This window comes from Mastacembelus armatus, chromosome 14, assembly GCF_900324485.2.
Source record: "Mastacembelus armatus chromosome 14, fMasArm1.2, whole genome shotgun sequence".
NCBI lineage: Eukaryota > Metazoa > Chordata > Actinopteri > Synbranchiformes > Mastacembelidae > Mastacembelus > Mastacembelus armatus.
In genome coordinates, this window is record NC_046646.1 from 20060003 (window position 1) to 20072703 (window position 12701).

Genomic DNA, 12701 nt, shown 5'->3' on the forward strand with positions numbered 1-12701 from the left:
TTGAATTTATACCATAGACCTCGTTGTTTATTAAGTAGCATTAACATGTCTTTGGTACTGATATTAACTTGATTTAAAAATGAATTAAATGAAGGTGTATGACATTGATCTGTAAAAGGATTGTAGAATCGAATAAATAAATCTATGATAATGGCCAGAAAAAAATGTCTGTCTTGTATTGCTGAGTCATATAGGTACAAATGTGCTGTCACAGTAGAAGCTTATAGGTTATTAAGTCAGTTGGGCAAAAGTGTAAAAGTTGTGCTTTTGTGAAGCTGCCTTGAGAAGTCTTCTGAATCAAGTAAAGACTACACATTGTAACTTGGACCTGGAATTAGGTGATGCTAAAGGTCAGAGGAATGTTGGATCATGGGGCCCTCTAGTGGGTTAATCCTGTTGGTGGTGGCATAAAATGAAAACCGTGTTTTCCTGTACATCCAGAATAATTGTCATGAAGTGGAGTTTACAGTTACATCATCCTGCTTGCAAATGTTTTAACTATATTTCATACCTCTTTTTAACATCAGCTGGACCTTGCTTTATTTCTTTGCCAAGGGTCTAAACTATCAAATCATGTCTTTTTCTCCTGTTTTTTAAATACTCCGCATTATTGTAAGTTATTTCTTTTTATCTATAGTGATGCAATATTGGATTAACTCAGATTTGTTTCCTCTTGGAACTTGACTGACAATATTTTCTTGAAGATTGTTAAAGTTTATCTTATGACAAGTAAAGAGTAACATTGTTCACATATAATATGTGTCATGATTGTTATGCCTTTTATAATATTAAATAACATTTTTAAAACTAAGCATTCAGTAATAATATTGGATATTAGAATTGATTCTAGACACTACTTTGTGTCTTTAGATTAAATGACCTTGAACAAGCATGTTTAGAAGCCTGTACCCTATAGGAGAATCATGACTGAAATGGTTTTGAATTCATGCAATCATCTGATCAAATACACCAGCGTATTTAGTACTTATCTCCTTTATCCAACATAAATTACATTAGTCTTGAATAATAATGTATTTATTGCAATCCTAAATGTTAATTAGTGTCAAAGGTAATTATAGGGTGGTACTTGCTGCTGTAACCCAGGTGAGCATTTACTTCTCAATGTGACCCATGGGAACCACACAAATATTTTGATATGTGTGTGCTCAGGGGTCTCGCAAACAGCAATGCAAAAATGTTTAAAAGTTCAAATCATTGCTCAAATATTAATGATTCTGTAAATCATTCAGCCCATGAAGAACATCTAAAGAACCCTGTTTTTGTGGAGTGCACTCAACCAATCAGGGTACCCCTGTCTGGGTGTGGTGAGCTGGTTCCCTGACTGACTGAGAAGCTCTCAGAAAGAAACATGTTTCACCACTCTTTTCCCCCTTGCTTTGGACAATGTACCTGTCAGTCAGTGACTTGATGCAATGTGAGAGCTGTGGGGAGGCTTGCGTTTGGTGATGGTGGGGTCTCTGTGTGGCACTCAGCTGTGTGTGCAAGCGCTACTGAACCGTGGCTCGATCATTACTAAATAAAGAGAATCACTCTCCTTTTCAACAGAGCTTTTTATAGAATATCCCCAATACTTTGTATAACCTTCCCTCTTGTTCCTTTATTGAAGGACAAATAAGGTGCATTTGAGGTTTTAGACACTGTCTGATAAATCAAGTGAAAATGGAACAGGGCATAGTGGTTTCTCAGCTATATTGAGTCTCGCTAAACCCTCTACTGATTAAATGTAGTGATTAAATTAATTTGGTAGTCATTAGATTAGATAATGGGTGATAAAAAGATAAACTCACTCTGTTCATCAATTACGTTTTGCAATGAGCAAACTTAAAAGAATCAATGTTACTGGTATCACATGGCTCAGTCAAGGAAGAGATAATATTGGTTTTAGGCGTGTTTGATTACCATTAGTTTGGGTTATAGAGAACATCGTAATGGCTACAAATGCAAACCACATTGGGGCATTTTTGCTAGTATGCAAATAACATTGACTCACCCCAAGGCAATATAACCTGACCTGTTTTTCAACCATGTCACACCAGCTTTGTTCCCCTGATGGGATCCAGCAGATATTTTGCTGTCAATCAAAGAAGATCACTGCATCCAAACCCTCACAAGTTCAAACCTTTGCTTGTTAGCCAACATCAAGTAAATATAAATCTTGTTCGGTGTGTAAAAGGCCAAGCCGGCCCTGGATCATTAGTGTTTAGAGGGACTTGAGTACAATTTTGTTATGATCTTCCCCTTGATCTGTACAGACTCAGCGCTCACTCAGCACTGGCTGCCTCTGCTGCTGTTTTATTGTGTTCCTGGTTGATTAGCCTTGGGGCTGTCTTCAGGGCCTGGGGCCAGTGGGAACAGAATGGGGGAAGGAGGGCGGATGACTGCATCTGCTAGGGGACCTTCAGGGGCCCCACTGTGGCCTAGCTCGGTTTTCATGCCTGTCTTCAAAGGCACAGCCGTGCATGGAGAGAGAGAGAGAGAGAGAGAGAGAGAAGGGAAGACAGTTCATCAACAGTGACGCTGCCATTGTTATTTTCCCATGTGCCCTCAGTCAGTGTACAGTGTGTGGGGTGATGGGGAATGTCAACACCAAGCTGCTTTTCACTTCCCAGTTTATGTTTTTCACCCTCAGGGCCACTAAGTATTGCTGTCTTTTATCAAAACACTTTGTCTCCTGACCGTGTTGTTTTCATCTACCACAAATGTTAAACATATTATAAACATGTATTCTCTGGCCTGTCTGACAGAGCAGAGATATTCAACTCTTGGTTGCATGTACAGTTACATAAAAGAAATGTAATTTTACCTAAGTGTTTTTCTTGTACACATATTTAAAGGGAACAGTGAAAAACTAATTAAGAAGATGATTAATGGTCATCATTTTAAATTTGATGATGGACAACAAAATCTCCTTAGCTGTGGGTCCTCTGGGTGCTCCAGCTGTCAGAGGAGTTTAGTATCAGACTGTTCGGGCCAGCAGGGACACACTCACCTTGACACATTGGGCTTGGAAAAGAACTAAATCCAGACAGTCAGGATGACAGACATGGTGGGAGTCTTGCTTTCAACTTTTCCTGTGATTCCCTTTTTTGTTTTGTTTTTCTGTTAAACTTAAATTTTATTTATTTATGGGTTTCCATTAATTTAGCACCATTTTGTTTTTGTTTTTTTCAGAGACTACTTGCTCTTTCCTATTTCATTTTATTCCTTCTGCAATTTTTGTCATTATGTGCTCTCTCTTTAGTTTTTCTTTCTTCTTTGTAACTACAATCACTCTCCCCCCTTCTTCTGTTCCTCAGCTCATGCCCTCTCTCGCTTCTTTTTTTCTTTCATCTTCTGCCTGTCCCTTATCTCGCTACACTACATCCACATTTTCTTGGAGAGGATTATTATGTTCAGCACAGTGATTATACGTTCTTATACTCTGATCTGAGTGTGTGTGCAGACCTGTACCTGACCAGCTAAGTGCTTCGTGGAAGAAAAAAAAAAATCACGCCACAGTGAGTTATTTCTGGCTCGGTTAATCTTATTTCTCTGGGTACTTTGATAATGGAGAGGATTTGAATAATGAATGGTGTGTATAATACTTCTTCTTCAGGCTTGCTGAATGAATTAAGCAACTGGATTTCTGTGAATATATCTAATATGATGCCCTGTGCCCTTTGTTTGTCCTTTTGCTGCTATGATTTTGTATTTTTTAATTGGAAGATAAATAGGCTATACGACATACAGAAATATACAACAGGGCACTTTGAAGAAAATACTGAAGTAAAACGCTAGAAAGCTATTAACATATGCTGAAATATTAACTATACTGTGATCCCTCTGATGCCTTATCATGCTGAAGGAGGGACATTTCTTGCTCTCTGTGCACATCTCAATAATCTCTGAACTATGTTGTATTAAACACTTTAACTTCACACCAAACTGGCACAGAAGCTAAACTGTCTCTATGCAGAGCTGCTGATAATATTGTGTGAAAAGAAAGTTTAAAGTGTGTTTGTACCTGACTAGATGTATTTGCAAATACAGGAACAGCAGCCAAAGTTTTGCTTCACTTATAAAATCCCCAATGACAATAATGAAGTTTTAGTTGTGATACTGAGGCTGAAACTGACGATTTTTTTCATTATTTCATTTTCAATCCATACATTTAGTGTTTTTTCTTTTCAGTTTGTATTTTATAAGCTCATTTTAGATTTTTAAGATCATAGTCTGGAAAGTAACAAGTGTTTCCCCTTTACACATTGTACAGTAGCAGAACTGTTCTTCTCACAGTACTTGAGTGAATGTACTTAGTTATTTCCTACTAATAAAATCTCTTTGCCCTCATCTGAAGAGAAAACACAAAACTACTTTGGATTCACACACCACAGTGTAGAGAACAGAGAAGGGAACAGGAGCTGCAGATGGACAGCATTTCCTACTATAACTTTAGAAGACATCTATCATCCTGGCCTCAAGTTTCTAGAGAGTAACACAATCTCACTGTGTGGGCGTGTGTGTGTGTTTCCACGCCTGTGCTGTGTAGAATTCAGCAGTAGGTTGAATCCTCAGCTGCATGGTTTGGCTTCTGATGATAATAGAAGGTGACTAATAGAGATCGCAGAGGTAGCTGTCTTCCTTCGCTCTGGTCACATTCTCATTTGTTGCTACTGGCACTGGATGAATTATTGAGTTTGGGGTGTCTTGGCTCCCACTCCCCACATCCTCACATTCCCTCACTCTGCTCCCATGGATGACAGCCATCCTGCGTGTGTGTGTGTGTGTGTGTGTAAAAGTGGAGAGTTTGGGAGAGAGGGAGTGAGAGAGGCCATGTGTATATGTATGTGCATGCATTCTTCAGCAATTAGACAGAGCTTTCATCCTCATTCTGTCAGAAATGGTCTTCCCTGCATGAAAACATCTCACACACAGTCTTTCACTCACACCCCTCCCATCTTTTCTTTTTCTGTTATTTCCTTCTTTTGTTTGTTTCTCTATCTCTCTCTGTCTCAAACTCTTCTTTACTCAGCCCTTTACCTTTGACCTTTGACTGTTCGTAACTGTTTTACCTGTAAATCAGTCTCCATAAGGTTCTGTTCAGTCGACTTTTCATATTAAACAAATGCACAAATTGGCCCGTAGAACCAACGCGTCTCCATTATTGCATCAGAAAATGCAATATACCTTTCAGCTGCTGCTGAATAATTCAAGTGCCCTCAGTCGCCACATGCTACTAACGCTCACAAGCCTTCAGCTCACCTTACAACACAGTCAGTACATTATGATATCGGTACGGGTATTACAAAGATCAATTATTCACACGGTGAATCACCTTTTTTAACCTCACATTTAGCCTATGTCTGATTCAGTGCAAAGATATGGGGCTTTTGTTGAACCACCAACAATTATCTTCTTTAATGAGTGCAGCTGAAAACAGTTGTAGGCCTATTGCTGTTTTTTTTTTCAGTATTATTACTGTATTTTCAACATATAGTTAGAGTATGTTAACTGCTGTAGTTTTCTTGTTTCACAACATTTTTACTGTATTCTTGACACTTTTGTACTGTTTTAGCTCTTAACAGTATGTTTTCCGGTGCATTCTGGGAAAATGTTAACATTACTGTAAATCTAAATACAGTAATGTTAATTGAGCGCGAAAATAACACAAGCCTAACGTTACATCTTGAAATAAAAGAGTCGCCGAGTTTTATGGTAACGTTAAGTTTTAACATCGGAGAACTTTCTTTTCAGCTGTAATGAGATTTATATTAGCTTTAGCTAGGTTAAATCTAATTCACTAACGCTAACGTTAGATTTAGCTAACGGATGGATGTTTTTTAGCCATTTAGTTAACTACTGTTTGCTTTCATTTTAATAACTTTGCTTCAGCATTAACGCTAGCTAACGCTAGCTAAGCTGGCCTTACTTAACTTCGTTGTGTGTTTTTATTAAAGTTTGCTAGTTAAACGTTGTAGTCAAAAGGTGAACGTTAATAAATACGTCACAACTAGCTAAGTTAGCTAACGTTAGTTAAAATTAGCTAACTTAGCTAACGTCAGTTAAAGTTAGCTAGCTAACGTTAGCTAACATTAATGTAGCACATTTGTCTAATAGCTTGTAAATAAGTTCAAATAGATTAAATTATAATTCACATCTTAAAAATACTTGATTTGCGAATTTGATTGTATACCGTTAGTAGGCTGAGGGCCAACGTGAACTAGCTACACTTTTAATATTATTTAATGGAGCTTTGAATTTGGCTTTGGATGTTTGCATGTAAGGTTATGTTAGCATTCAGTCTATCTGATGCCATTTTAACTAAAGTTTGTTCGCTGTCATGCACAATACAGGAGCTGTGCCGAAGGACCGAGACCTTTTCTTGCAATCTGTTATTGCTCTGCAGAGCCTCAAACTACATTCATCAGGTGTGTCAAGTTCTCTCTCTTCCAGTTTACATAAACATAAAATGACCGATTAGATAGTAAAAACTGTGAGTTAGGCGTTTTAGAGTAATATTTGCCTGAAGTGATTAATTTTTGTTTTTCAAAAGTTGTCTCCCTGCTACACATGGTGGCACCATACACAAGCGCCCTCCTCACCTAGCCATCACCATCATTTTCATCCTGACCTCCCCAACACCCACAGTGAGAAATTCTTGAATTGTCATTTATTGGACTCATGAGATGTTTTATATTTAAAAAATGTAACTAAAATAAAATATTTGCTTTTTTTAGGTTCCAGCAGATCCCCATGACCCTAAAAAGAAATTACGCAGGTATAGATAACGGATGGATGTTTGCTTTTTTTGCAGTCAAATCTTCTGTTATCCTTTTTCTTATTTTATATCAGCTAGCTAAATAACAGTGCTGTAATAAATGCAAGAGAATATACTGGCGGTTATACAGTAGCACTGTAAAATAAATAATTGTACAATACTGTATTTCTTTATACAGTAGGCCTATGGTAAAGAAATGACAGTATACTCCTGTATGTAATTTTACAGTACGCTTTAAATGTACTGTAGTTTGTTTTACAGCAGTTGTCCTGTTATATGAAATACAGCACTACTGGATAATTGTTGCCAGTAAGTTATTGCTAATTTATTTATTTTTTATGTCCTGAAAAGCGCGAGGCTGTTTAGAAAGAGGCAGTAGTTTGCCCTCCTCTCACAAAGTCACATTTAACAGCATAAATTACAGACTGAGTAATCTTCTCTCAGCATCAGAGAATATTAAGAGCAGCCACAAACGTTTCCAGGTAGTTGCAGACCTGGAAACGATCGCCACACCTCACACCCCCACCGAGAAGTCCCCCCGAGAAAATCCCACAACGGCAGGTCAAGGGGGATTGCGATGGAATTCATTCATTGATAGAGTTTTTGTTTATTTTAATTTGTTGTAGAGACGTTTTTGGTTAATATTTAGCTATTGCTATGAGCGCATTCTACTCAAAGAATAAGCCGGAATTGGAGGTTATTTTAACTTTGAATCTGAATATTTTCGGCCTAAAATTGATTTACTAAATCCCACGGGCAAGCAGTCATTTTCAAAAATAACAATAACAATAATAATAATAAATACCCCTAATAATAATAATAAGAAGAAGAAGAAGAAGAAGAAGAATGTAAAATCGTCTCGATGGCCTATAAATTAGAAAAACGGACGTTGTGTCCATTTCGGCTAAACTCAAATAAAACATACATATAATAAGAGGAAAAATACTTACTAAGTCAGGCAAGAAAATAAAAATTCAAACTTGACTTTCCCGCTTTCCTCTGTCAACCTGTTATCCAGTTCGGTTCTCCCTAGAGTCATCAAAGTTCCCAGTCAGACTTCTACTCCCAGCTCCTCTACATTACTTCGTTTTATACCAATAGGTCCATATGATTAATATTGCATCGTCATTACTTAATAATTCCAAACCTCATGCACGACATAACCCGGTGACATGAGGTATTTATAATTAAAGCTGCTCTAATTAGAGAGGAAGGGGCCGTTTGCAACACATTTGAACCTTCCTGTAAAGATGGAGGCCCTTTATTTTCCGCGGGGCTTGGATCATGTACGACAATTCATAATTAATCTCAACAGAGGTTTGGGGATTCATAAATAAAACAGTCCGGCGAGTTCCCATACAACAAACAGTTTACAAAGATTGTTCCTCCTTTCTGTCCGTAACCGCGAGATCAAAATAAAACTGTTTAGTAAAGCACAAAAATAACAACGTCGCTCCTTCAGAAGATTTTTAAAAAATAATCAATAATTTATTTAGTTTAAACTTCACACAATGAATAGTGAGGAAAAATAAATACTTAAATTAGGTGATGGATAGGGCTATATTATAGCCTATATTTTTATAATAGTAGGCCATCTGTTATGCTCCAAAACACGTTCACATCAAAATACCAAAATATAGCAGCAGCCAGATGTGCGTCATAAAGGACGGTGTCATTTCCATTTTTAAAGAAGTAAAGATAAACAGATTCAGTGTGTCATACCATGTTTAAGTTATTGGAATAAGACATTGTTGTGCGCAAATTACTACCACACAGTTCACGAAGAGAGCTCACATTTCATTTAAATATTTCCTTATGGAGAAAAAGGTGAAAATTTTGTTGAAGATATGTTGTAATTCTGCATGTGCGATCCAGTGATGTGGAGGAGAAACTCTGATCTCGACCAAAAAAAAAAAAAAAAGAAAAATTAACACCATTTCCAATTTGATGTTTTTTAAAAAAAAGTGAGTTAATATCCCTGAATGTGACGAACTGTCAGGGTAAATTTACTGAAAATATAGGCTACCTAGTGTGTACAAGATACATGACAACATCAAAATCACCGTCCAATGTCTACAACACAGTCATTATAGTCCCATATCAATAACAAAATCAAAAAAGTGCAACAGCGAAGTGTTAGTGACATGAAATGAAAAATTGAAGTCAGTCTTTTTGGACATAATCCCAGGTGAGACGTGAAGATCTGTTGATAAATCCCTGTTAGTTAGGCTACTTAGGCTATTATTAATCACTCGATCAAAAATGTAGTAGGCTATTTTATTTATGATGTGTGAAACTCAGTGTACAGCGGAGTATTTCATTCGTTTCTGTTTTTGCCGCTGGTTGCAAAACCACACTCGTACCACATTCTTTTTCAGGTCCAGTTTTTCGGCGATTGCCGCAATTTTTTCCGAGGAGGGTCGAGGCTGGATGGCAAAGTAAGCCTCCAAAGAGCGTTTCTCCGGCGCGGCAATAGACGTGCGCTTTCTTTTCCTCTCATTCCCGTTGAAAAGGTCCGGCTTGCTGCTTTTTTCCCGGTACGCAGCCTCGGCTTCCTCCAGCCAGGCCTGGAGGACCGGCTTGAGCGCTATCATATTGTTGTGGGACAGGGTGAGGGACTCGAACCTGCAGATTGTGCTCTGGCTCAGGGACCCAACTCCGGGTATCTTGAGGTTTGCCAGCGCTGACCCGACGTCTGCCTGTGTCACCCCGAGTTTGATCCTCCTCTGCTTGAACCGCTCGGCGAAGGCTTCCAGCTCCCTTGGATCCGACTCCACGTCGTTGACACACGCCATGCCGCCGTGCACTGACAGGGAGTGGGGGTGGGCCATGGTTGCCATCGCTTGGTGCAGCTGCCCCATGGTCTGCAGATGATGGTGAGGGTGTTGGTGGTGGTGCGCCGACGAGGTCATCCCTGGAGGCTCCGGAGCACCCATCCCGGTCACGGCCAGGCTGGTGGAAAGATGGTCCAGGAGGTCCCCGGCCTCCAGGGTTTGTCCAAGGTGGTGGTGGTGGTGATGGTGGGAGGCGATGGTGGAAGGGACGTGGGAGATGGGCACGGTGGTGGAGGAAGAAGAGGAGGCTGAGGTGCAGGGGACACTGCTCATGGTATGGTAAGTCACGTCTGGTTTGAACGGGTGACTCTTGCCGTGAGAGACAATGCTGTCAGCAGCCGCCAGAGCCTCTGCCCGTGCCAGCAGGCTCTCATCAAAGCCTCCGAATATATTGCCCTGCAGCTGCAAGCAAGAGTGCGCATACTGGAGTCAGTGGGGAATTCTGTCAGGCAGCTCTCAGGATCTAAAAAACATTTTCCAAAGGCAAGCAGCGCCGAGAAGAGGAGAGAACCCTCCTCAAAGCGCAGGTCATAAAAATTAATATGAAAGCAAGAGCATTGCTTGAATAGACATGGGGATGAGAGGGGGGAGGAGGGGGGGTTGGCAGGAGAAGAGGGGCAACACAGACAGGGAGAGTGAGGGAGACAGTGGATAGAACAAAGTCCTGTCAAATCAGCTTTACAGACATTTCCAGTGTGATATTTCCCCCCTCTCACCCAGTATATTCCACAGCCATTCTCCCCCGACCTGAACGTACCTGCGGGGCGGGCAGACAGACTCTGCGCATGCCCTCCGAGCCTGAGTGCAGGCCGGGATACTTGGGCTCATGCAGAGCCGGGTGCATGGAGAAATGCTGTTTGCCGTTCATGGTCATCATCCTCCTCCCTGCAAGCACCTCTCAAGCAATGTGGCCCATGACATGAAAGCCGGGGAGCGAAAAGGTACAGAGCTCCTCTGCTCTCCTTCACCAGACTGAGCTGGTAACATCGCCAGCGCCTCCCGGCATCCCTCTCTCCCTCTTCCTCCCCCTCCTCCTCCTTTTCAGCCTCCCTGCTCCTCCTTCCCTCCCACCTGCTCCTCTGCTCAACTTACAAGTTGCAAAATTTTGACCTTTGTGCGCAAGCGTCAAATAAACCAAGCCAGTATGATATTCTAATGAAACACTGTCAATTGATCGAACTTTTTGTGTTTTAAGATGTCACTTTCTAAAATCTACCGTTATCTATTATAAAGCTACAAGCTCTTGTAGTATTTTAGTAGTACAATTGGTCTAATAATTAGTAAAAGTGGTTTTGGGAATGAAATCTCTGAAATGAAACTTGTCTCAATTTGGAGTCAGTCGTGGATATTGTTGACTTAGTGCTATACAGGCCTACAACGTGCCCTTCAATTCAACATTGTCGACCTTTATCCAACCGATTAATGGTTGTAACTTGTATTTTCACTTTTATTCCGAGTCTGCAATCTTGCATTGACAGATTCAGCTGGGGATAAGGCACATCTCGTCTAACCTATGCAACCTGCCGTGCATTGAAGTTGTCAGGATGGGATAGTAGCTAAGATACTCAGTGAAAGTTTTTGTAGCTACTTGTATTAAACAGCATACTCAAATCAGGAGCCATGGATCTAACCCCTGGACCCAGTTTTTTAGCACCATGGACGGCGCATCACGGGTTTGTGCAGTTGAGGACGTTAAAACACAGACAAGCTGAATAATAGCTTTCGTCCCACATGCTTCATATTGTGTCTAAGGCCTGCTAGGTTGTTGGGGAGTTGACCCAAAGGCCCTGGCCCGGTCTTCTCACATTTGAACGCTCATTCTCAGGGCCGCTTTTCAGACGTCTCATGTGGCCGCCTGGTTAAGACGCACCGAAAAAGGAGCCATGCGGCCAGAGGAGGACTGATGACACAGTGGGTCCATCCGATCCCTCTGGCCGCCTCTCTGGTTCCCCAGACTGAATAATTTAGGAACATGGTGGCAGGCATCCATTACCACGTTGGCGTGTTCTTATTCATTACACAGATTAGCACAGCCGAGACCTTTTTTCACCACGCAAACCTGTTGCAGCCAAACTTTCAGAGATGCATGTAACTCTGATTTGTGTATTTTCTAAGGAGTTTAAATGTAAAACCATATATGGACAAAATGCTAGGTGTAGGGATTTATAAGATTTAGTGTGAATAAAGCATGAAGTGCCTTTCCTCACCTTTTTTTCTTTATTGCTAGTCATTCATAATTTAATAGTCGTTTACAACTCTGTCATCACTCTGCTTTTCATATCCTGAAGATTGCTTATGACATGTTGTATAAAGAGTGTTGTGGCTAAATGTAACAACTATGGCCTACATGCAGGTGCAGCTCCCCTCTGCTTAACTACACTGAGAGCATTCACTCCATTAGCCTCTGTGGTGAGTCTTTTTTGTTTCTCAGCTGATCATTGAAAATGTGAACATACTTTATTCATTTTCATGCTTAAACAACATTAAAAATATTAATGTATCAAATGTATGGACATGCAGAGCTTGGCATTCAGTAATTACCTTTGGTTAATACTGTAATAATTCCAAGCACGTCTCATCCACCACGACCCAAACATGTTTTTTTTCTTCTATGCAACCTCTAGTCTGCATCTATGATCCTAAATAACATGTTTATTCATTCATCCATGAACCAATTCATGGTTTAGATTATAGCCTAAGGGTAACTAATGGGTAACTTGGCCTAAATTTAACCCAAAGATCAGTATAAAGTTCTTTCACATATTTCCTGACTTAAAATGCCTATAAATGAAACTGATGTTCAGTGAGTCCTGCAGAAGCTTAAAGCCACCAGAGGAAATATATTTGTATTTTAATAACCAAGCAAAACATTTTTTCAGTATTAGCATCTCAGAACATTACTTATTCCCATAACAGTTGAACTAGTCATTTTAATTTTCAAATCATTTCTATATATATGTATGTATGTATATTTTTATATATATATATATATATATATATATAAAATTCAATAAAATGAATAGAAGTGATTGTGTATGTATGTATGTATGTATATATATATATATATATATATATATATATATATATAC

General features: G+C 39.7%; 1 protein-coding gene across 1 annotated transcript; it reads right to left on the bottom strand.

The window, feature by feature from the left end:
• Positions 1 to 9075: 9075 nt before the first annotated feature.
• On the bottom strand, positions 9076 to 12541 carry pou4f3 (POU class 4 homeobox 3). The gene is made up of 3 exons (XM_026328797.1): positions 12527 to 12541; positions 10370 to 10507; positions 9076 to 10014 (listed from the first exon to the last, which is right to left on the bottom strand). The coding sequence occupies exons 1-3, from the start codon at positions 12539 to 12541 to the stop codon at positions 9076 to 9078; spliced, it is 1092 nt and encodes a 363-aa protein (XP_026184582.1).
• Between the last annotated feature and the right edge of the window lie 160 nt (positions 12542 to 12701).

Bases quoted from the DNA above. Each gene is read 5' to 3' on its own strand.
- pou4f3 (XM_026328797.1), bottom strand. The intron at 10,015-10,369 runs GTACGTTCAGGT...TCTTGCTTGCAG, and splicing joins TCTGTCTGCCCGCCCCGCAG to CTGCAGGGCAATATATTCGG.